Source organism: Coffea eugenioides, chromosome 10, assembly GCF_003713205.1.
Source record: "Coffea eugenioides isolate CCC68of chromosome 10, Ceug_1.0, whole genome shotgun sequence".
NCBI lineage: Eukaryota > Viridiplantae > Streptophyta > Magnoliopsida > Gentianales > Rubiaceae > Coffea > Coffea eugenioides.
The window spans coordinates 38893252-38918944 of record NC_040044.1 but is presented as its reverse complement, the minus strand read 5'-3'; the positions used below and the strand labels follow the sequence as shown (position 1 = coordinate 38918944).

General features: G+C 35.6%; 1 protein-coding gene across 1 annotated transcript; it reads right to left on the bottom strand.

Moving 5' to 3' along the window:
• Nucleotides 1-866: 866 nt before the first annotated feature.
• LOC113750246 (small glutamine-rich tetratricopeptide repeat-containing protein alpha-like) lies at nucleotides 867-14168 on the bottom strand. The gene is made up of 10 exons (XM_027294241.1): nucleotides 14033-14168; nucleotides 12021-12280; nucleotides 10488-10521; nucleotides 8523-8659; nucleotides 6321-6387; nucleotides 5948-6047; nucleotides 4986-5149; nucleotides 3357-3403; nucleotides 3193-3243; nucleotides 867-1467 (listed from the first exon to the last, which is right to left on the bottom strand). The coding sequence occupies exons 1-10, from the start codon at nucleotides 14103-14105 to the stop codon at nucleotides 1108-1110; spliced, it is 1293 nt and encodes a 430-aa protein (XP_027150042.1). The 5' UTR covers nucleotides 14106-14168; the 3' UTR covers nucleotides 867-1107.
• Between the last annotated feature and the right edge of the window lie 11525 nt (nucleotides 14169-25693).

The following is a 25693-nucleotide window of genomic DNA, read 5'->3' as shown; positions in this document are numbered from 1 at the left end:
TGAAAAGGTTATACTGTTGTTTTCAAATTATACTTGTATATAATCTTGCACTTTAAGTCCCAACTAAGGGCATGTTTCAATAATATTTTATTTTTAAAAAAATTTTGCGTGCATCACAAATATATTGTCCAACCATCTTTTTATATTTCTAACCACCTTTTCGTCTCACGTACATCACATCACAAAAAATATTATAAAATTATTCCAAATAATATTTTCAAATAATCTCTCATCCAAACACACGTAGCATTTTCGAGAAGCCTCATATGCAGGGAAAAGTCCAAAATTGAAATACTCAAAAAATGAGTTTTTTTTTTTCGAAACTACTAAAAAAAAAAAAGAATTTGTGACGTTTATTGATATAGGTCTGAATCCTTTATGCCTAAAATCCGAAACCTGGATTATTGGACCAAACATTTGTGTGCCACTTAAACAATTGCATATCGGAAAGAAATAAAAATAAATAAATAAATAAAAAAGAAGCATTTGCAGATAGATCTCGTTTGGTGACTTCAAACTCAATAATTATGAGATCAGAATATTAGTATCGCACTGTAATAAAACAACTGATTTAGCATTAGACCATTTTTGTTGGAGTTTACCATTTTCTTCGTACCATGCACATGACGGAACAGCTTTTGAAGGTCAGTCATTTAAATTATGCTTTTTCATCAAATCACCTCATTCAACTCTCAATTAACTGTGGTTTTAGTCCACAACTTTGAACGGAATTTTGGATATCCTTCCCAAGAAAAGAAAATGTCTGATTTTAAAATTATTTACAACTTGGAACGGAATTTTGGATTTCTCTTCCATACTTGCGATTATAACAAAGCTGTAATGACACTAGAAATCAAATGCCAGGATAATCACCAATCCGGATATTACCTTTGAACCTTAAAAAATTGATGACATATCAAAACAGCAGTGGCTTGTATGCATTGAGACAGCAGCTATAGAGAGAATGCTATGGACTCCTACAACAATACACTGTTCTGCTTGTATTTGAGAATCAGGCATTACATATACGGCCACCATTCATTTCCAAAAATCAAGGCAAAAATTCAGTTATCGATGGAGAAAAGTCTGCAGTACAGATATAAAATCTCAACTTGGTGCTGATCTTCCATTCACATTCTCTTCTTGATTACCGTGAGGTGCTGCACCTGAGAACATCTGCATCATAGACCGTAGAGCTCCAGAAAACTCCTCTGGCATGTGTTCACCTAAATCAACATTAATGTTTCCACCCATTCTGATTTCCGCCTCATCGTGTGCATCAGTCGAGCTCGTTCCTTCGTGACCACTATGAAAATTCTGTCCGGGGGACAGATTTGGAGCCATATTCATGAACATGCTAGTGATATCAACAGGAAGGCCTGTAGCGTTAAATGGCATGGAGGTAAAGGGTGGAGGCACGCCATGGCTTCTTGATCCTGCTGCAGGGTGGTGATTTGAACTTGAATTCTGAAAATAGAATAAAAAGGAAAATATCACAATTTAAAAGTTAATCTTGAAAAGGACAAAAGCAGTTGTTACTGATGTAGAAATCGGAGAATAAGCATAATAATCTTGTGATCGGCTGATACAAGGAATTCCCAGAATCAGTATATATATGTGTGGAACAGATAGCTAGACAAACTACCAAAGTGAGACCTTCCATAACACAACACTTGAGACCACTTCTTTAGCATCCATAAAAGATGTATATACCCATGAGCTTATACATGCATACCCCAAACAATGAGTGCAACTTTCTGCTACATGATGAGTATAGTAGGCAAGCTTATTTTCCAAAGGGTTTCCACCACCCAGCACACCTAGAAGCCAAACGAGACACTGGTACACTATTTTCATCACAACTTGAAGGTTGTTAGAGAGATGCCACCAGTGCAGAGGCCGCCAGCATCAAGGTGCATGTATTGCAGCTTCTTCAGATTCAATCTAACATTTCTACATGCAAAGGCTTGAAAACAGACCAGTTAACTTGAAAAACACCTATTGCTACCAAACCTATAATTGAGCAATGCTCATAAGATCTTCAAGAAGTCATCACAAAGGAACTAATTCCAACTTGTATCTTATATACCTATTGTTCCACAAATAAGTGAAATCACAACATATCATGCTTATACGGAAACAGTGCTCTTTTATGTCTTTCCTCAACACTCTTTAACTCTGTACGAGATCGAAGCACTTTCTTCTTATCCACATTCAGGTCAATTAGGATCAAACGTATAGAGAATAGATGGGAAGACCTTTGAGTGGCATCTGCTTGACTGTCTAGCACATTGGCTGGAAAATAGTGGGATCCTTTAGGAGCATATTACACCTCTCAGGAAAAACTCGGAAGATTTTAATGAATATGTAACATGGGGCTGTAGGAATTTGGAAACATCTCAATGGCCATAAGTGATATTTGACTTCAGACCTTGACCATCTATTGAGACGCACATTCCTCTTCAACTAGAATTCCATTTTCATCCTACCCCCTTATTCCAATGCTGACCTTCTCATCTTACTTTCCATCCTTGTTCTCTACCCATTTATAGGAGTTTCTTTGATTTTTTATTATTATATCCACTAATACTACGTGATTTATCTCATTCACAATTTACTCAATGAATCATCCTTCTGCACAATTTGCAGTACAATAACCCGCAGAAACTCTCAAAACATCCAACAGTAATACAATGCAACAAGCAACGCAAAAACTCCTGTAATTAAAACTAGCCCATGCTTAAGCACTAGGATACCCCCATAATTAAAACTAGATAGCTCCATAACCCCTTCACCCCAAAATTAGTTACAACAGCACTACCTTCAAGCAGTGAGAACTACCCCAAATATTAACCAGAATCCCCAAACTCATGATCCCAATTTCCACAAATTATACGTACTAATGCACAGTTACAGGAAGCACTATGACACTCCTCCAAAATTCGAGAAATCTTGAGAAGCTTCTATTCATTAATCATGAGCTCTAGCTGGAAACAAAGCATAGCAAAAAATACTGAATCATGCAAAAAATGATCCCTATACAGTATTAAAACTACTTGAAACAATATCATAGAGATTCCACAAAGAACAATTTAGACTTCCTCTTCATCTTCACTGAATCTGCATGCCATGGCATCAGATTCAACATACTGCCACAATATAGCTGTATGGCATTATACGACTGCATATTACCTGACTTTGCCCTGCCCTTTGTTGTTCTTCTCTCAATTTTTGCTCTGCCACCTACATTGAATATGAGAATGATATTAACCACAATTAGAATGATTCACAAGACACACACACCCTTTCGACAAACAAGCTCAAATTCATAATCATAGTTAAAGGCACAAACTAACCCGAATATTCTCTTTCACAGAACTATTATTAGGATCCAACTGCAATGCTGCATTAAGAGAATCACATATTCCAAATCGTTAAATTTTCAAAAAGTAAGATCTAGTTATTCACAACCGTGAAAGCAAGTGCCTTGCACCACCAATCTTATAAGACAAACTTTTTTTTTTCTATGGTGCAGATTCTGTAAGAGCAAGGGTGCAGATTCTGTAAGAGCAAGCATACAAGTAGTAATTATCTGCAATAGCCGTAGTTATATTAATCTAGATAATGGATGGTTCATCAACTCAAGAATACAAGAAAGATATTTCACAAAACCTACAGAATAACTACAAAAGCATAAAAATTGCCACAACAATCACATTTTTATATTATAAATCCAAGCATAAACATAGAATTCTTTTCTTAATTTCTAAACATAGAGCCAAGAATCAAGATTAGAAAGTCATTTTCAACAGCATGTTGAACAATTTATGCACTGAGTTTCAATTAACTACACCATTTTGGTTACATTCATTTATTATTTGTTGGTTTAGCAGGCTTAAGCAGGGATTGACGTGAAAGCTCTATGATGCCAAAAAGTAACAAAATCATGTAATAGGATAAACACATGAAAAAATGAGAGACTTTAAAAAAATAAAAATAAAAAGTGAAAGCCCCAGTAAGATGAAAGCAGAGGTGAGAGGAATGATCTACAAGATAAATTTGATGGGCAACTGACCCTGGTATCTAGGAGCACTTCTGAGTATTTCACGGTCCTCTAAAACATGGAATGGAACTCCATTTATTCTATAAATTCATCAAACATGTAGTGTACAATCACCCTCCCCTAAAGATGAACTGCACTTTATTGATCCCTTAAATTAAGGCAAATAGCCCAAAATGTATTCTTTTCTCTGATCACCAAGGTCTCTCCTGTTTCAGAATTTTACCTAACCTTGTCAACAATTACGAGTAGTTAACACTTGTGCTTTTGTGATTGAAAACATAATTTTTTTCTTCAGTAAAAAGCCACGAGCTCCTCTACACCTAGTTCATAATTGTAGAGTTTTAACTGTTGTTAAAAGCTGGGTTTCTTCTTTGAGTTCCAGCTGTTGGTTGAAAACAACACTGGAGTTTCAGCTGTTGTTCTAAAACTACATTGAATGCCCCCACTACTTTGTCATAGAGATATCCCGTCTATATAGTATCCAATGGATATCCCGCCTATGTAGTCTACTGGAGAGTTGAAACCTGAGAAGATCTCAATATAAAATATGGAACCTGGGAGGAGTTCAATGAAATTTCAGATAGGAGGTCCTTGTAAGAGAAAAGACAAGATCCATCCACATAATTTACCCTACCTCACCTGTTACCATGTCTCCTTGTAATATAAAAGACAAGATGCGTCCACATAATTTACCCTATCTCACCTGTTACCATGTCTAGACATTTCAACTTTCCTGCATCCTACAATCTCCTAAGCTTCATCACAGATATGTTAAGAAATAAAATTATCAGCACATGTAACAACAAACAACAGAAATCACAAAAATACTCAAAGCAGATCAAGTTAAAATCTGGGAGCAATCATTATATTTTCAACCATCACTTGGAGTAATATAGAGTATTTAGATCAATTCCAAACCAACCTTTGATAAATCCTTTATCAATAGCATCCCTGTACTTTCCTTGAGCATAATAAGCAAATCCTAAACGACTGTAAGCCTTGCTATAGTTTGGGTCAATTTCAATTGATTTCAGGCAATCATTGATGGCTTCCTCAAAGTGGTTGATCTGAGTATAAGCAGCAGCCCTGGTAAATTTAACAGATTCATCGCAATTTTCAACTAAAATTCAAAGTTGCCATAATTGGCTATACATCTGCCATTTGCAATTGTTTACATCATTAAAACTTTAAGAACCTCAAAGTCAATAACTCTAAAAAAGAAGCTATTAGTAAATCAATTGGCGACTTAGCAAATTATTGTATAAAACGACCAAAAAGAAATTAAACAGCAAATGACTAAGGATATAGTAACCTGAATAATACAACTACGAAAGAGAAATAGAAACGGTAGAATCGGAACTGGCTGAAACAAACTCAAATCATGTTATTCCCTATATGGAGTTCACACAACAACAGATCATCTACAAAACAAAAAGAAATGGCCAGGAAGCGCCACTGCACCACCACAAAGAAAGCAAAACAACTGATAGTGTGCAAAGGGTATGTTTTCTGACAACTTGAAAGATCACAATAGAACAAATGAAAACCCTTGCTCCATGAAGGTATTTTACATTAGTTAAACAGATAATTGTTCAAGTCAAGATCTGAACATTAAACCTAAACGCTCCTTCAGCAACATTACCTATCGAAGCACGTTATTTTTTTATCAACTAAGCATGTTAGGATGCTTCACCCAAAGTTTACAGATTGTATGATGATATATGAACATAGAAGTTTGGTTCACAAGCAAAAAACTCACATGGTAACTTAGATTGTTTAATAACAACCTATAGACCTTTAAATCTGCACTCGTCAGAATTTAGTTGAATGCTTTAATGCAAAGAACACCATGGTTACACATCCAAAAGTAAATAAATAGTATACCTGTTACAGTAATAAACAGCATTATCTTCACAAAGTGCAATGGCAAAGGTATACAGCTCTATGGCATCCAAGTAAAGCTTCAATTGCATGGCTTTGTTACCTAGACACACACACACACATATATATATCATTAAAAAATGTCAAGTCCAATATCAAAAGAAAAAGACTTAGTAAGATTTAGTATCATGAACATCAGAAGATAATTATGCAAAGTAACACCAGAGGAGTATCTTTAAAGTGAAGGATACCAGGAGACTAACTAATGGTTAGAACAAATAAAAAAGAATGACTATCTATAGTAAAATGACTATGTATATGAAGTAATGCCAGTTCAAAAATGACCCAGAAATTTTAACACCTATTTTAAGTCTACCTTGCAATTTTAACGTCTCAGCCAAATTTCTTCCATCAAAAGTCTGGCAACCAGATCTTTGCATTTCCTGTTATTACAAGCATTTTCGCACTCGATCAATGCAAGCTCAGCAACAAATAAAAAACCAGGAAAGCAACACTTAATCAAACTTCATGCAGATCATTTTAGCTTACACAACCACAATAGCTACAACATGTGCAATGAACTTAATGGGCCATAAGGTGGAAAAGTCCCCATGCCGAGGCCTAAAGCCCCAATTTTTCTTATTGAAAGGAGAAGAGATGGTGTAGAGCTCATATCCCATAAGGTGAGACAAGCCTTCTTGCTTAGACCTTAAGCATTTAATTAATCTTCATCCTTCATATTTTAATGACAGCGCAGAATATAGTAAACAAAGAAATTGAATCAGATTATGAAAATAATGTGGGAGAGAGAAAAAATATTACCCTAGAAATAGAATAAACCACAGTAGACAATTTAACAAGCACCTAAATTTAATTTATGAGCATGATCACGCTGTTCTATTGAACTTATTGCGCATTAAACGATCAAAATGGCAATAGAAGAAGTAACTTTGTTTAGTTAATTCATCTACAAAGTTATGTTGCTAGGAGGAAAATGACTCCAAATCCCATTTTGAGACTTTAAGAGTTCCTCCAGGCAAAAATCTTCAGTAATTGGGGTTGGAAAGCTTCCTTCAGTGCCTAGGGAGTCACTACAATTAAGTAACACCATGAACAATAAGAACTTATCTTTTAAATAGGGGTGCCAGAATGATCACCTATTCCTGGGCTAGCCCCTAACCAGCCTTAAGAACACCATGTGACCACAGAACGACAATATACACTATGTTGTCTTTTACCCAAAGAGAAGAGACAAAGCATCTTATAGAGAAGCCGAGAGAGCAGGATGTTTAAAATGGTAATGTCAGTCAACTGAAAAGGAATGATGCATTTCTTGAGGAAAGTGATCTCATGGAAGGTGAATTGTGTAGGAACTAGGTTCCCTGAAGAAGTATGCATAAGCAAATGTCGTTTCAGGAAAATAAGGAAAAGGATTTATCTTTGGCCTGAAAACGATAACCTCAAATAATAAGAGGTCCTGCTGAAAGGTGAAATGCTCTAGATATGATTGAGATGAGGTAACCCTGGTAAGTGGGACCCTTTCTGACTTATAAAGTAGTGGCACATGGTAAGCAATCAAAAAACAAGTAAATGAACATATCCAGCAGCATTAAATTGATAAAGTATGACCAAAGATGATAAGGAGGTAAGGTAATCTCTCGCCTCGATCAGAGGTTAGTGCAAGTCTACTTACAGTACAACACCAAGCTGAAAAAACCTTTGCTCCTAACTTGCAGACCATAATGCCCAATAATCAAAAAGAGAGTAAGATAATCCTTGAATTAACTCTTGGTACTATCTAGGAGACATTATGTTATGTTCCTGCAAGAAGTGGCCCTGCACAGGGTAGGATTCAGCATGTATATCCACGGCTTAGCCAGTACGCAGATATGTTAGAGATCCTTGAGTTGCTAGCATGGGCACTAAGTAAAACGTATGGATAAAATAAGCTTTAAGTATTTAAGATTCATAAAGAAAGAACGAGTTTTTTCTATATTTGATTTGTCTCTCCACATTTCTCTTCACAAGTATTGCTCTGAAACCAACAATTTTTTCCTGCCAAAGAAAATCAAACCTCTGAGGTTTTTTAAAGCATCTAGAAAACCCATATTCCAACCAAAAAGATCCAATATGTTTATACTTGGCTTCTGCTCTCACTTTCTTCACCAAGTCAATTAACAAATAACTTCCAAAAAAAAAAACACTAAAAGAACAGGGAAAAAGTGTTACTAGAACCCCGTCATCTAGCAAAGAATAAAAATAGAAACAATACAACCATAAAAAGGCACATTTGAATACTAAAATCCAGCATTCTCTAGCATCTGCATTTGAACAATGTAATGTATTGCAGGACAATCTTTGAACTATATGCAGTGATAAAATCAGTTTATATAACAACTTTGAAATTGCATTGGAGCTTGACAAAGTGACAAACAACATACACTGGAACAGTCACTGAGCAGCTAAAACGCAAGCTGTAAAAGTGGTATGCCATATCATAGTTTTGCTTCAGAAATTATGAAAGGCACATTTTTCAAGTAAATCCAAATAAACTATGAAGCAACTAAAAGACAAATACCTCCAATGCTTTGTGAAAGATATGTGTGGCTCTATCCAACTGGGCCTGATCATCATTTCCATCAGCCGTACTTTTGAAATAGCGAATTTTTTCCAAAGCACCAAAATATTGCCCAAAAAGCTCATCCTTTGATGTTCCTAACATAACATCATAAAAGCTAGAAATTGTATCATACAAAACAAGGTCCTTAAGATGTAAATCTGGACACTGTCTCCAAATATTAATCTCATATACAAATAAGGAACACTTGGAAGTCAGACATGCATAATGCCGGTCCAAAAAAAAAATCTTGAACTGAAATTTAATAGGGATAGGAATGTGAACTGTCTTGATGCATGATCTGGAATATTTTAGTGCCACTGACATGTTTCTCGCATCTTGCATTCTTGTAAATATACTTCGGCAACTCAACCTACCAGTGAAATAAAATTTTTTTAAATATGTTTTTACTGTAGGAAAAATGTTGATGGCTTTCAAGATTTAATTTAAGGCTTTGATCAAGTAAACTTTTAATTGTTTTTTCAAGATAATAAGAACAAAATCCTCCAAACCTTTTATAAGAAGGTCATATATTGACACCACAATGAACTAAGGAAAAGGGAAAATGTATTCGACTCTAGATAACCCTTATCCAAGAAACTACATCTTCTTTATTCGAGACTAACAATGTGTGCCCAGTACCCTGCACAATTTAGGCTACTATCAGCCTAAGAACCCATCTCACAAGCCTGTAAAGAATCAAATGCCCCATTTTAAAAGCAAAGGTAAAACTTGAATATGAAATGATAAAAGAAAGATTGGGGAAGATGAGAATGAATTGAAAAAGTAGCAAACAAAAGATAGCCCTCCAAGAACCGATCACCTAACCACACTTACCATTGCAATCACAGAATGCATATGAGAAACAAAATTCAAGAGGATAGTGGCAAGCGATCTCAAGATATCTAGACAGTGATGGATCTGCAGGCCTTCTAGCTATATCTACCATAAGTTTGATATGGTTTAACTTGCTTTATGATTTAGCATTTCTTGGAGTAAAACCAAAATTCAAGTGTTCAAGCAAAAATTGGCTTCCTACTCTTTTAGCTTTTAGTTTCCCTAGTTCTCAAGCTTGCTTGGTTATGATGTTTCCTTAGTTCCTACTAGCCTTAGCCTCCAATTGTTGTGTACTGCACTTATCCCTTGTAGTAGAGTGGTGTAGAGAAGGAATGAAGTAAAATTATGTCCACCCAAGTAAATGACATTGTGTTGAGTTTTGAAGCAGCCTTACCATAACAGGTCATTTACAGGGAAATCTAGGTAGAATTCTTACATATTATATGCTGGACTTTCTCCACCTCTGCCTTCCTAACTTGCTTCTTGTAAATTCCTACTGCTGCTCTCTTGTTTTCTAAGATTCTAGAGGTTCCTACAACTAAGAATTATCAAATCAATAGTCAGTGCAATAGCTTGTCCAACGCTGCATCAATGATTCTGGACAAGAAAGCTTTTACATAGTTCGTCTAGGGGCATGCAGGTCATCCAATGTAACAAAAGGATTAATGACGGCATTTTCTTGACCTGGAGACTATAAGTTCTCTAACAGTCTAACTCGCTCGATTATTGTAATTAACAGTCTAATTTGTAGGTATGGCTCACGGCAAACCTTATTCAGATCAGTCCAGTATTAAAAAATTATCTTCAAAAAGTATAACTGCAATTCACAACCATTTTAATCGTGGTCCAGTATAATTCAAAAGATTTTGTACATAATAGGCACCAAACATTTGCAACTCCTTTCTAACTAATATCTGAGCAAATTTACAAACTTGAAGAAATAAAAATTTATGTCAAACAACCAGAGACTTGAGAATGCAGTATTTTTACACAACATAAACCAAATTTTGGAAGGGAAAACCCAGCACTTAGCTATTCTAGGTTTCCACATTTTTTCAATCAGGATAGAGAAGTCCAAAGATCACCTACCATGTGTCTGATCCTCTTTGCTCCAACCATCAACCTGTTTATGGACATGAAACAGAATCAAACTCTCGAAGGCACAGTTACAACAAACCTACCAGGAAATAAGGTTTAGCACATAGTTTCTTTTTTAACCAAAATAGTTTTTTTGACCAAAAGAATCTGATGACAACATCTAATGGGCTGCTTCCTGAATGTACTTCTCTCTATAAATAATGAACACAGAATATTGATTTCCCAATAAGTTGATTACCTAGAATAATAAAGAAACTGGAAGTACACTTAGCAGATAAGTGTTTTGGAAGCCACATTTTAAATCTTCATGTAATGTAATAGAAACATATGTCAAAAAGTTAGACAAACCACTTAAAAAGAGAACAGACCATGAGAATGTCATTACATGGCCCAAAGAGCACAATTTCCCATACATCATAAATTCCCAGTATTTTCTCCTAACTTACTGTAATACCATCCCAAAATAAAAGTTTTCCCATTGTCTAAGTAGCAGGTATAATCACACCAACATTTATGTGCCTAGAGATATGCCCATATGTACATGTGTGCGCGCGCATGTATGTGTGTCTCTGCATGAGAGAGAGAGAGAGAGAGATAGAACCTGTATGTGTGTCTACAGAAACCAAAAATAGAATAACAGACACCCCATACAAAGACCAAAACTTGTGAGATATCAAGAACAAGTTTGTTTTTGTAGACATCCCAAAGCTTTTAATAGATTTCAGTAATCCACTTATATCAAGAACGCAGATATAAAACAATACCAGAAAACCAAGAAAACATGATCTCAAAATAATAATAATAAGGCTATTCATTTTTTCTCCAATAAAACAAATCGAGTACAAAAATGGGAGCACAACTATATCTTACTTAACATAACAGTTTTGGGACAAGGCTCACATTTTAGGGGAAAAAAATGAGGCACCGTTTTTTGAAGGAAAGAGACAGAAAGGAAAAGAAAGGAGAGTAGAGGAAAAATGAATCCGTCCATCTTGTTTGGATTATGGAAGGAAAGGAAAGGAAACTAACACGCATTAGTTACGTTTTTATCCATAATTTAAAAGTCTAATGTATAAGCACATGATAGGTTTTTTTAGGAAATCTTAAAAATTTTATTAATCTTTATGTCCTTTCCCTCCGTTTCTGCCCACTTTTGGATGGAAACCAGGCTGACAAAAAATAACTAAACCTTATCCCTCCATTCTCCCAATCCTTTCCTTTCCCTTCTCAAAAATCATCCCAAGCATCAAAAACCTTATCGCTCCATTTCCTTTCCTTTCCTTTCCCTCCCATTCCCTCAAAACAAACAGTCCCAAAGGATTATCAGATGCTGAATTTTGGTTTAAAAAATGCCAAAAAAAAATAGGCTTAGACACAACGCCAAGTACAACATTATCTGAACTATAACTTTAAAATGCATTTCACTATGTATAGGGACAACCATGTATAGGAAAAGAATGTTTAGTAGGTCACCCAAATCCAACAAAACCAATAAAACGAAAGATGCTTGCACTAAAAACGAACCTGAGAATACGAGGGCTTAAGATGATGAGCATCACTAGCATTTCCTGCCGAGGATGTGGATGCACAATCTCCTGGAGACACCTCATGGGGAAGATCAGCATTGCTGTTACTCCTTCCAACTGTCTCCCAGGAACTGAATATGTCAACCAATGATTCAGAATTTAATTGATTTTCAGATGACAATTCAATCTTGAATGCCTCTGACAAACATTCCTTGGCTACCTCAATACCCTCAGCATCAACACCAGAAGCGGGTTCAACTGCCATGATAGAGACAGATAATACAGAATGGTAGCCTCAACATAATAAGAATATGAATACCAAGTACAGAAAAAAGAAAGATAAAAGAGGATAGCAATGATTTGCATCTGAACTACAAAAACATCTTCAAAAAAAATGAAATTAATAAAAGGCCAAACATGAGGGGGGTGGGACAAAGGGCCCCCCTTATGTCTCCAATAATTTCTTCTATACCAACGTATAACAATTTCAGGAAAATTACAAACAGAACTTGAAAAACTAGTCTTGTCATATCAGGCAAAATCAATTACCAGCACTGCATGAAGTGATTAGTTATGTATGTAGTAGAAAGTCACATTCTACTTTCCTAATATATATCTTTGCTAGTACTTAAAAATTTTAATCAAATTTCTTTGTCCTATTATCACAAAAATCAGTTTTTTGCCAATTAGTGTCTATTTAGAAAAAATTTAATACCATCTAGCGCTATGTATTAACCATTTATAGTGTTAGTTACATATAGATAGACCCACACACACACATGTACATGTAAGAACACAAAACAAGCCTAAATTCTCATCTTGCTAAAATAGGAAAAGATGCAAATGAATATGATGTCACATTGACCCAGAGTTGACCAAAGAGAACAGGTAAATTACCAGGGGGATCTTTTCTTATTTTGTTTTTAAGGCTACCAGTGATGATCTTAAAACTTAGCATTCCAAATTTTTATCACTCATTTTCACATGAACAATCAGATTGGGGTCGGTACTACAGATTCTCAGAGTGGACAAATGCAGTTGCAGATGCCTAATCTCAGATTATCAAAGTACACCATTCTCATCTAGCTTAAAGATTTATCTAACATCAGGAACAATTGCAATAAATCGCCAAGATGTCCACATGGACTTTTGGAATAATCCTTTGTATACCGTCAATGTCAAAAATTATTTACACGAGTGAATTGAGATCTTTGCCACATGTCCTTTATCTCTTATGTACTTAAGTATTCAGATGCACTATTCTAAAAATAACAAATAAAAAAAATTCTTTGAGATGGTATAGAAAATTTATCCTAAGATAAAGGACCTCATTAATGGTTATTTTGCTCTGAGAAGCTTTTCCATGGAAACGCTTTATAACATCAATAACTTTCTAATACTTGGTTCGTAATCTGAAAAACATTTCCAACTTAACTTTGTGGATATATTGTTCACTCTTAAAACTTCCCGTACAAAAGCTTAACTGGATTACTGACAAACAAACATAGCAAGAATTGATAAACACCACAGGATTTGATGTTAAAAAATGTTTTTAAGTTGTCGCAACAGAAAATTCTGAAAAAATTAACTCCACCACAATTAAAACAAATTACTCCTACCTAACATCTTCAAAAAATAAAAATAAAAGATCACCAATTCTAAAATTTAATAGTCTTCTATCACAATTCGTACCAATATTAAAGTTCTTCAATACCGAAAGTATCCTAATTACTACTGCCAATAAGATTTCTATCAACAATAAAAAATTGACGTCTTGCAATAGATGTTTCTTTATATAGTTCCCATTTTCAACTTAAACAAAAATAAAGAAAGAAAAAAGAAATATCGCCCGATACATTTGCACTACTAGTTCAGGAATAATCAGTAAAGCAACAAAATCAATCCCACAGGGTAGTTAAAAAAGGGAATTGAACAAGAGAATACCACAGTTGACTGACTGAAAAAGAACATATTGAAGTAAAAACGGAGAGGTAAATGTAGAAAAATTACCGGAATCGAGGAAGCGAATGAAAGATTGGGCGATACGGCGAGCAAGAGGAGAATCCGTCTTCAATTTCGCCATGGCTAGCGGTGGAGGAAGGAGAAAATGTGAAAATCGTCAAATTTCCGAAGGGCAGCGAGGTTTATTGCATACCGGGGTAATTTGGGAGTTTCAAGTTGATAGAGGTTTTCCCATCTTTCTTTGGGTTGATTGCGCTAAAGACTAAACCGGCCAATTTCTCCAAACATTTTGTTCACTATACCCTGAAAATGTTTGGTATCATGATCAATTCCCGCGCTTATCTTTTAATCACTTTACTTCCAAGATTAACAGTTAAATTTAGCAGAGTTTATTAATTCAAGTGTAAAGATATATTTAACTTTTAACATTATTATCACTTAACCCTCATAAGCTGTCGCGCCCCATTTTGCAAAAAATAAGTGAAAAAGATCTAAAATGAGACTTTAAAAAATGCAACAGTTTGGATCCAAAATTGAGTCTAAAAGAGTTTTTTAAAAAAAATAAGAATCACTACTTGGTATTGAGTTTAAGTGTACTAAATCACTCAAAAATGTTTTTAATAAAAATAAAAATAAAACCCTTTTCAACAATTTCATATCTTTGAAAAATAAGAGAAAATGAGTTCGGGAGTTACGGTTGAAAAAAGGGAAGACAAAGATTCAATCGAGTCAAACATAAGACACCATTTCAACCTAATCTAAACTAGTTGCTAGGTTTAGTGAAAATTTTCCTAATTTAACCCTTATCACGTTTAGATGATTCCTACATGGATTCAAATCTAAATTTATAGAAAGTATCAAAAGGGGCAAAATATCCATTCAAGTGCTTAATTGATACCAATAGCATTAATTGCGAAGGCAAAAATAATTCCTTGAAGAGGGTCATGAGCATGCGCGAATGATGAAATTAAAAAAAAAGAAAAGAAAATTAAATTATATACATAGGTATAAGTGATCAAAGGAAAAGGAATACAGCATAATGGGTACGGGAGGCAAAAACTCGTGAAATAATTTTCTTACACAGGGATTAATAGGATATTTAAACAAAAAAAGTTATAATCACTCATTTTCCATATTCAAAGAGCAATGCTCCTAATCTAGACAATCAAATGAACTAACTTATTTTTTACAATTTCTTAATGAGGTGCGATTCTAAATAATATGATTAACATATATAGAGAGTAGGGGATAATATAATAAGAAATATCATGCAAATGAGAAAAGATCCTAAAATAAAATAAAATAAAAACATGCATGAAAATGTAATAAATGTAACAAAAAAATGAATCTAACGCATGAATGATCAAAGGATTTAGGGCCTGTTTGGAACCTGAGTTTTTTGGAAATTTGTCTAAAACTTTACTGTAGTGCACTGTAGAAGTTTTTGAAAAAATTTTATAAAAATTTTTGTAAGGTGAAATTTTTTTTTTATTTTCTTTCTTTTTCTCTTTCTCTTTCTTTTTCTTTTTCTTTCTTTCCTTTTTCTTTTCTTTCCTCTCTTCTTCTTCTTCTTCTTCTTCCTTCCCCATCCCTCTTCCCCGTTACCTCTGCCTCCCAGCAGCAATGCAGCCTGCTCCACCCCTACTCTGCCACCGGCCCCACCTCCAGCACCTCCGCTGGAGATTATCTTCTCCAGCCTCCAACTCAACTCATCTCGGCTGCTTCTCAGCTTAGCTGAGCTCAACCCGACTCATGTAGAAAGAATTAGCCAATACTCCGTCAAATCCGCCTCCATCTCCCCGTGCTCCTTCCTCACCAACCCCCACCAGATGCCTCTGCTCCCAAGTCATCTTCTGATGCCATGGACAGCAGCAAAGAAGACCCTACAAACTCTCTTCCTCTCTCTAAGACCCCACTCCCACCCAACCTCTCTTCTCCAAGCCTTATCCTCCTCCTCTAGACCACCCCACATCATCCGTACCCGCTACCCTCCGCCCCACCACCTCCCAACCCAGCGATGACCACTCCCAGCTCCTCCAGATCTCCTACAATTACGGCCACCGCCCCTTCAAAGACTGGCCCTTTCTCCTCCTCTTATCTCTCCTCATCCTCGCCACCTTCGCTTTCGGCATCTTTGCCTCCGTCCACAGGAACTCCCACAACTCCCCAACTGGGTCATACAAACTAGGTAAAGGGAGAGGATGGCAGGGGAAGATGGCGGGGAGAGGGAGAAAGGCAAAAAAGAAAGGAAACGGCGCCGGACGTGGTGGTCGGCGACGGAGGTGGTGGTGGGTTGGGATGGGGGAGTAAGAAGGAAAAAAAGGGAAGGGAATTTTTTTTTTTGTGTTTTGGGTATTTTGAAGTGTGTAGGTAAAAAACTTTGAGAAGTTTTTTAGGATTCCTGTAGCACAAGTTGTTAAAAAACTAGTATAATACAAACTTGCTCAAAAACTAGGCTTCTAAACAGGCCATTAGTTTTGGACTAACCCATTTCTAAAAATCCTTACTAGCGTTGGACTAGCAAATAAGCGGAGGGAGAAGTCACAGCTAGCGTTGGATTAATGTGGTGACGTCATGCATTCATGATATATAGTAAAACAAATAAGGCATACATTAAAGCAGTTAAGCACATAAGAGCACGTAGCACGTAATACATAAGCATAATATTTAGATGCAAAAATTCTAAGAAAAGCGGATAAAGCACATAATACATAAGTCACATAAACACACAAAACCTACCTATTACAACGGGGAATTTAATTACAATCTAAAATGGGAAAATATAAAAAATAAACCTATCTATTCTATCTATTACAATGGAGACCTAATTACAATCTAAAATGGGAAAATATGATAAAATAAACCTATTTGTCCTATCTATTATATTGATCTATCTAATTACAATTTTTAAATAAATATTACCTATCTATTACATCTTGAAGTATTTAAACACCTCTCAAATAATTATAAAATTAACTAAACAAACATAAGAAAATTTGAATGAACATTTGAATCAAATAAATAACGAAGCATATAAAAATATGTAAACACATAGGAGCACGTAGGAGCACATAAAAGCACGTAATTGACATTTAAATAATAATAGGGGTGCCCCCCTTTTGAAGTGGTGACTAAATGGAGTCAAATTGCCCTATTTATACTCAAAATGAACAAAAGAATAATAGCACCAATTTAATTGAAAATAATAATAATGATGATAAAAATACTAAATTCACATTAATATGTCAAATATAAAGAAATTTAAGAACATCTAAAAATCACAAGTTAAGTATAATCAAAAGTAACATAATTAGTTATTAAAGAAAAGAAACAATTATAATAGAGAGAACCAAAAATTCACTAGGGGCTGAATTGCAAAAATTGAAAAACTTTTGAGGTAAAAAATATAAAATTTTTCCAAAGTTTAGAGGTCAAAATTAAATAAAAGATAAAGATCAAGGACCAAACTGCAATTAATTTAAAGACGATGAGGGGCTAATGTTCAAAATTCGTTTATCTGATTTTTGTAAGAAAGGGTTTTGGGCCATTTATTTTTATTTGCTTGGCTTCGGCCCAAAAGAAAAAATGTGGGCTGTCTTCATGAAAAATAAACACAGGACCAGACGAAAAAGCCCCAAAAAAAGAAGATCCTAACCCAACCAAAATTAGCCCACCCGAAATAAAACATTAGCCCAATCCATTTTCCTTCTTTTTCTTTCATTTCATTTCTTTTTTTTTTTTTCCTTTTTCTTTCTTCCTTCTCTTTTCTTTTTCTTTCGCCCTTCTCCCCTCTTCTTCTCTTCGGTGAAGCTGAAGCTTCGTTCCTACTGGCGGCAATGGCTGTCGCTGCCGGCGCCCACTGCCGATAAATTTTTTGATCACCAAATTTTATCAAAATACATACCCCCACTCAATCTTTTGCGTAGAATTCGTTTTTGGGCTTAGTTTTTACAAAAAATGAACCGAAAGTAGCGAAAATAGCAAAAGACAGTCCAGTTTTTTATTTTTTTTCAAAACACCATATCCTTTACCAAAATTCATAATAATTATACTACAAAACTCCTTATAACTTCTACAATACAATTATGATTTTAATTTGACAAGAAAACAACATAAAAGGGCTAAATTAAAGCAAAACAGCCCCTAAAAATTCATTTTTTGTTGCCTTTTAGACTACAAAATTGACACAAAACTTAATTAAACAACCTCCCCAAACCATTAACTAGTCGTGATTATTCATTTTAACAACAATATATGTACAAAATTAACATTGTAATTCGATTTTCCATTTAAGCATTTTCTCAAACACTTGGCATGCATACACAAGAATCATTTCCTTTTCCTCAATCTAGTTCCTGCCATTTTCCAAATTTTCAGCAACATATCAACAACAATAAAAGACAACAAAAGCAAGAAAACTAAATAATAAAATATGGGTTTAGTATGATTAACAAAAATTGTAAAATACCTCAATCCAAGCAAGAGTTTCTCAGCCAAATGGTTGAAGGAACTCCCAATCTTCAATCCTTTGTTGCTTGCTTTGTTGTGTTTGAATTGTGTGTGGGTGTGTTGTTTGAATTGAGAAAATGGAAGGATAGAGCCAAGAGGATGAGGGAGAGTTTCTTATGGTGTGTGTTTGTGCAGTGGAGGTGTGCTGGAAATTTTTTTTGTTTTGGGAAAGAGGAGGGCTGAGAGTGGGAATTCACAGGAGAAAAATTTGGAGTCCTTCTTTTTTGTCTGGCTTTTTGTCCAATTGAGAGACAAGAGAGAGCCGAGAAAGTCCAAAAGAATTTGGTGGAGTTTTTGGTTAATTAAAAATGATGAGTTTTCCACCAAATGAAAAGAAAGATGCATGGAACATTGAGTGCAAAAATGGATCAATAGTATATTTGGTGAAAGAGAAATAACTAGGGGAAGATTTTATCTTCAATTTTTCTTTTTTTTTGTTTCTTTTTTTCCTAAAACAAACCTACAAAATGAGAAAAATATACATTAAAATGCAAGAAAATAAATAACTCATTAAATAGAAAAAATCCAAGAAAACATTAAAAATTGACAAAAATTTGGTGTTTACATTAACTATAGCTTTATTATTAGTTTACCCCATAGAATTATTTTTTAGACAATTTATTCTAGGGTTATTATCACTTTACCCCCTAGAGTAATTATCAGTTTAAATTATTCATCTAATTACTTTTGATTTTTTATTTTTAACTAGCTAACGTTATTCTACTTTAAAAAAATTATGTTGAATAAAAAAAAGAAAGTAAACTGAATTTCAAGTAATCAAAGAATATCTTTTAAAGTAATTAGTTTTAAAAAAATGTACACAAAATGCCAATTTTAAGCATGTACGTCTCTTGCCTTTATCATGACATGTTGTCAAGCAGCAAAATCTCTTTAACCTCCTTCTCTAACATTCACGTTAAACTCGTTGGCCCTCGGGCATCCTAGTAACACGAATCGCATATCAACCGTTTGCAGCCGTCCCAGAATGTGGAGAGCCTTAAAGGCTTCTAAATCATTTTAGGTTGTTCAAGAGTTTTAAAAAATAGCCTAGATCTTGTACATAAGAGTTTTGTATTGTATAGAAGATTCTAGAAACTAAATATAGGAAGACTTAGTGTAAAATTCTCTAGAAACTTATAAAGCTTTTTTGGCTTGCCTATAAATAGGACAAGCATCCTCATTTGTTAATCATCTTATACAAGTGTTTTCAAGAGCAATTTAAGTTTTCCTTAACCTCCAATACTTCTCTTCTTTGCTTGCTAATTTTAGCTTCTTCACAATTCTGCGCACTAGAGTTCGGCTAAAGTAGCAAAATGATCATAGCTCAAGTCTTAAACAACAGCTAATGTAGCACGGTGCGAGTGTTTATAGGAAATTGAGCAGCCCGCGACATTAGGCACTACCAAAACATGAACCAGTAATGTATCATCTTTCATGGCATCATCCTATAATGTCCATATTTCCCTCTAACATAAATAATTAGACTACAAAGCACTGTGATATGACTAAAGATAGAAACTGAAAAAAATTAAAGAACAGGATACAAACTTGAAAGAGTTCAAAAGCTTACAAAACACCAAGAAATTGTAGGACAAGCTCCAAATAGAACAGTAGAACAATACCTTTAAAAAATAAATTGCTATAGCAATAACTCATTTCCTACATCTCCATTGTCTTGGTATTCCTCGAATCCCCGTAATATATCTGCCTATATTTGACATAGACTTCCTCACCCCCTCGAGCTTGTCGGCCGTATGCTTTGATTCCAAATCTACGAGTGCGTTACGCGTCCTTTTTACATGGACGGCACGAAACTGGGAACATCGGGTCTCTACCTGATGTATCCTTCTGAGACAATTGGAGAAAATCATCATCAAATAAAAAAAGTTCAAATCATTTAAAAACTTTACAATGTCTTTCTTGTTTTGCCTACAGAAGGGCATAAAGTGAGCCGGTGTCTTTGCTTTCGACTTCCCTAGATTTGTCTTTTTCTTGTTCTTGGTCAAACTTTTTTTGTACTTCTAATAAGCGACAAAGGCATCCAAGCAATCACCTTCGAGGATTAATTTTATGTCGCTTTCTCCCTTCTTGGTTACAAGGTGATTATATGCTTGCTCTACAAAGTGGGCCATGGCTCTCAATTCGAGTAGCGTTACATCACCAACTGTGGTCTTTTCAAAATCTTCCAGGAAGGTTGTTACCACCCTTCCCCCACTATCTCTAAGAAAGGTTGTTACCACTCTTCCACACCTATGTCCTCTAATTTTTGAGGAATCAAACATGACATCGGTGTTAAGCTTATAAAAGCTGCAAGAATAACCATAAAAAACAAAAGAAAGGAGTAGCGTTAGTTGCCAATTTATCCCCAAATACATCGTTAAAAAATCAGAAAAAAAGCCTGAACTTTGGTCATCATCCACCATGATGCCATCCAACGAAATCCATATCACCTGCAGAAAGTGAGTTCGAAGTGCTCCTTTTTCCTTGAGGTCAGAAGTAACACATGAAATTACATCTAGTTGAATAGCACGTGCAGATTTTGCAACCCAAGAAGTTAAAGAAGAAAAACAAGCCATCTAAACCTCTTCATTCTCTGAAAAAGAAAACAACAGAATATAAGCATGTGTGATCCCTAAAAAGAACACAAATCAGCATGATTCAAAAGTATATCCATCACTAGAATTTTAAGTCGATATTCGAAGAAGTACTGCCACCCCAACCTCCCTTTCCCTGCCAGCCACCTCCCTCATCCTTTCCCCAACCCAAGTTGTACAAAGCCAAAAGAGATTACATTCTCATGCCTCTTAAGCATTAATGAAACTCTCAATTTACTTCTGAATGTCAAATCTTTTGGCACAATTGAGTGAAATTATCCCATTTTAATCATGTCTAACTCTGAGGAAACCCAGGTGAAGCAGTAGAGTTTAAACACAAATAAGAATAGCGAGACCCCAAGAGAGACAGAAGCCCATATGATACTCTAGAGCTTAACATTAGATCTACTACTTATACCTGAAATCCTTGAAAGGGGGTAAAGAACCAGTGGCAGAAGCACCAGCGCCAGTGGCCCTAGCAAAAAACAACCCTAAGCATGCCGGAAACACTTAAAAATTACCACAACCGTGGCAGCAAGATGTTGGAGAAAAGACAGAAATTTAGGCAGAAAACGCGTAGAGGAGGCTGGCTTGGAGCAAAAGACACTGAAGAAGTGCTGGAAATTTTAATATAGTTATGATTAGTTCAGTTAATTAATGTTTCAATTTCTTATTTTCTCCAATTAACAGTCAGCCATAATTATAAAAAGCATAAATTAATTAATATATTAACAAAGAATTTATAATTAGATGTGTGTCAAAATAGGTGACTTGGCCGAGTTTGGACAGATCTAGATGGATCATAATTGGGGAATATGTATAATTGGGTCAATCCATTATACTTATTTAATAAATAGGTCAAAATGAATCAACTCGTTTATACCCATTTACAAAATGGGTATGAATATACCCAATCACCCATTTATGATTCACTCAAAATTTTGCTTTTTTTTAATTAAATTTTTCACATGTTGTTTGACAAGATAAAATGACATTTTATGTTATTAAATTGATAGAAAATTGACCAATTGGTTGCTGGTAGTAGCAGCGGTGTCCAACATGAGTCTTTACCTGCTAGTCAAATTGAACCGTAACCACTACACCTACCCTATACTCAAGCCTCTTTTGCTCCACATGTTGCAAATCCACCTGAGGAAGGTTTCACCTATCTCACTCATGGCCTACCACTACTGAACCATTCACACTAGACACCACTACACAAGGAAAAATTGAAGTAGGAGAATCCTCCGCACTAATTGACAAGAATTTGTTAAAGATGTTGGATCAGTTTGACGAGTTTATGAGGAAGAGCCAAGGTTTGAGCAAACAAGGAGGTTTAGACTATGATGAATTGTGCATGTTTCCTGATATGCAACTGCCTATGGATTTTAAAGCATCCAAATTTAGTAAGTATGACGGAACAGGCAATTCTAAGACACGTGTCCCAATGTTTGCAAACAAATTAGGAAAGGCAATAGATGATGAGAATTTGCCAGTTCGATTATTTTTCGAAAGCTTAGAAGGCGATGCACATGATTGGTATTCCAATTTAAAGCCTGATGAGATAAAGACATTGGTGGATTTGTCAACCGCTTTTGTAAGACAATATGAGTACAATTGCGAGCTTACTCCAACGAGGACCACACTTGAGGGGACCAAAAGGAAATCGTCGGAGGATCATAAGACGTATGCCAAACGTTGGAGGAAACTAGCCGCTAAAGTGGAACCCCCGATGTCCGAAGACGAAATTATTCGAACATTTATCAAGGCTCATGACCCTTCTTATTTTGAGAAAATTTTTTCGAATGACTGGATGCTCATTTGTAGCTATTGTAAACAAGTTAGAAAATTTTGATGAATTCGTCAAAGCAAGAAAGATAGTCAACGTGTCGACCTTAAAAATGCAACTGAAAGCTTTGCAAGGTCAGAGTGGTAGTCGCAAGAAACCTCAGTTCAATAAGAAGGAAGGAGAGAATGTTTTCGTTTGGGATCAGGGCCCCCGACTAGACCCAGATTTCAGAGCCGATCCACCCACTCATTCCCCTACCCTTATTACCCAAACCTGCGTTCTGTCTATTACACTACTGTCAACCATCCTCGCCCCCGACCCAACTACATAAACATACCTACACCACCTTTCCAGATTTCTCAACCAAGTTTGTAAACTCGACCTCGACTTTCTTTTAATGCAAGACCTGTTCTGCCAAACAATCAAACCTATAATCATTTTCAAACCAATGAAATTCAAAATCAAATTCAATACTGTACCTTTACCAATTTGGGCCAATTCCTTGACCAATTATACGAGCAACTTAAGGTTGCTAGTAAAATTGGCATGGTGCCTCCTCAAATCTACCCTAGGGGTATTCCTGCTGGTTATTATCCTCAAACCATTTGTGCATATCACTCTAGAAGTCCTGGCTATTTATCGGCAATTGTCAGGCACTAAAGCATAAGATTCAAGACATGATTGACACTGGAACTGTAATTTTAAGGAAAGAAGGTGAGTCAGGGTCGAATGTCAGTAAGAACCCTCTTCTTGAGCATAAAGATACTGTAGGGGCCATTACCACTGATGAGGACTTTGAGGAGCTTGCCAAATACACTGTGGGGGGGGGAATGAAGTAATCGAAACAGTCCAGAAGCCTTTTGTGCTTGAAGGAGTCATTTAAAACTAGACTGCAAATCACATTCCCTCCCGAAGGGAATTTTGGTAAATCTAGGGGATTGCCTTCAGTTGAAAATTATGAAAGAAATCATTCGCATTATTCATCTTTTGCCTTTCAATTTTGTAAATAGTTTTGAATCAAATGTCTTTTCAATACAAGTCTTATGTTAAGTAGCATATTATGACGTTTTGTCCTTTATTTGAAATTTAATGAAATGCACAATGTTCATTTTTTAATTGTTTTACATACACTTTGGTATATCTATCTCATTCTTTTTCAGATGACCAAAAATAAAACACATTGACCCTTTGGATATTAATTTTTCGAAATTTGATGATTGCAATCTCGATATTTCTCACGGATTTGACGAAGAGGAGGAACCTGAATCTGTTTCCAAGATGTTTGGACAACATGAAGAGAAAATCAAACCAAATTTTGGGGAGACAGAAATCAGAGCAGAGGTTAAAGAGATCAAAATTAGTATGTATTTGAATAAAAAACAGGTAAAAAGGATGGCCGAGTTCTTAACCATACTTCAAGGGTTATTTGCTTGATCGTATGATGATATGTCCAGAGGAGCAATCATTCTCTCGGAAATGGTTGGTCAAGTTTTCTCTCAATCGATCAATTCGGATATGTGTAAAAAAATTTTCATTTGATAAATGGAAGTTTCCTTTCAGGGTTAATGCGTGGAATGAAATGAAAGTCAGGCTTTCTTCCTTTTCAATTAAACATTCTATCCCTAGTTGTAGACTCCAAAATTTTGGCTTTTCTTTTTTATATATATAGTTGATTTTTGTTTTAATTTTTTACGTATTTCATTGAAAAGAAAAAAAAAGAAAAAGAAAAAAGGAAAATCATCACTCAAACAAAAAAATCTTAGCATTTTTATCTTTTATTCCTAGTCTTGTTCATTTCATTCGATTTTTACTTAAAATGTTATTTTTGGTTATTTTGTTTATTATTAATTAAATGATTCTTTGAAGAAAAAAAGTGAAAAAAAGGGCAAGCTCACGGACCCTGAGAAGCGTACGATCCAAACTTCTCCTCTTTTTCATTTGCAAAAAATGCAGATGCAAGAAATTTCCAGCTCTTTCTCCACGGGTTTCCTTTCATTTTTTGTGCTCCGTTTGATCATTCCACTTGGCTTTAATCCCTATCCTAAGAGCATCATAGGACAACAAACCATCTAAGGGTTTATAAACCAGGAGGAAGACATCAAGTAAGGGGAGCCATCCAATGTTAGGGCTAAGAGATCTTTGTAGCTATAAAAGGAAAGCAAAAGAGTGCGTGAGGGGGTTTTTTTAGAGGGATAAGAGGACGGCTGGACAGAAAAGAATGAGTGACGGCTGAAAGAAAGGAGAAGGCTGAGAGAAACCGAGAGAGAGTCTGAGGTTTGAGAATGGAGAGTGTGACGGCTGAGCAAAAGGAAGCAAGAGAGAAAAGCTACGGGCAAGAAAAGCAATAGAGAGGGTTTTAGACAGAGCAAGAAGAGAGGAGTTTTGACGGCTGAGGAAAAAACGGGAGAGGAAGAAAAAGTCAGGAGGGGCCGTGAGCTTGAAAGGAAAAAGCAAGGAAGACATTAGAGGGCAAGGAAGCAGAGCAAAACCGAGAGCGGAGGGAGGAAAAGAAAGCCAGAAGTTTGGAGAGAGACAAAAGGAGAAAAAGGAGGGATCTTCGACTAGCGGCATCAGCGCTGGAATCCTCCGCAATTCAGTTCGTGGATTTGGTTTTCAGAAACGTTCGATTTCTTGGGGTCTCTTTTGTTCACTCAGCAGCCTAAGCACTCTCAGGTAATCATGGGCTTTTCTTAATCTGGGTTTGACATAATTTTCGTAGAGATCTGAACCCTTTATGCATGATGTTCTTCTTTTCTTAAGTTCTGCCGATACTTGATGACGATGACTGTGATTATTGCTTGGTGAGGTCGTTATGTT

What these genes read in the sequence shown, in the direction of transcription:
- LOC113750246 (XM_027294241.1), bottom strand. Translation starts at nt 14,105, where the DNA reads ATGGCGAAATTGAAGACGGATTCTCCTCTTGCTCGCCGTATCGCCCAA. An exon ending in CATTCGCTTCCTCGATTCCG is followed by an intron (nt 12,281 to 14,032) that starts GTAATTTTTCTA and finishes CTATCATGGCAG; the next exon opens with TTGAACCCGCTTCTGGTGTT. An exon ending in TGATAAAGGATTTATCAAAG is followed by an intron (nt 3,404 to 4,985) that starts GTTGGTTTGGAA and finishes CTCTTAATGCAG; the next exon opens with CATTGCAGTTGGATCCTAAT.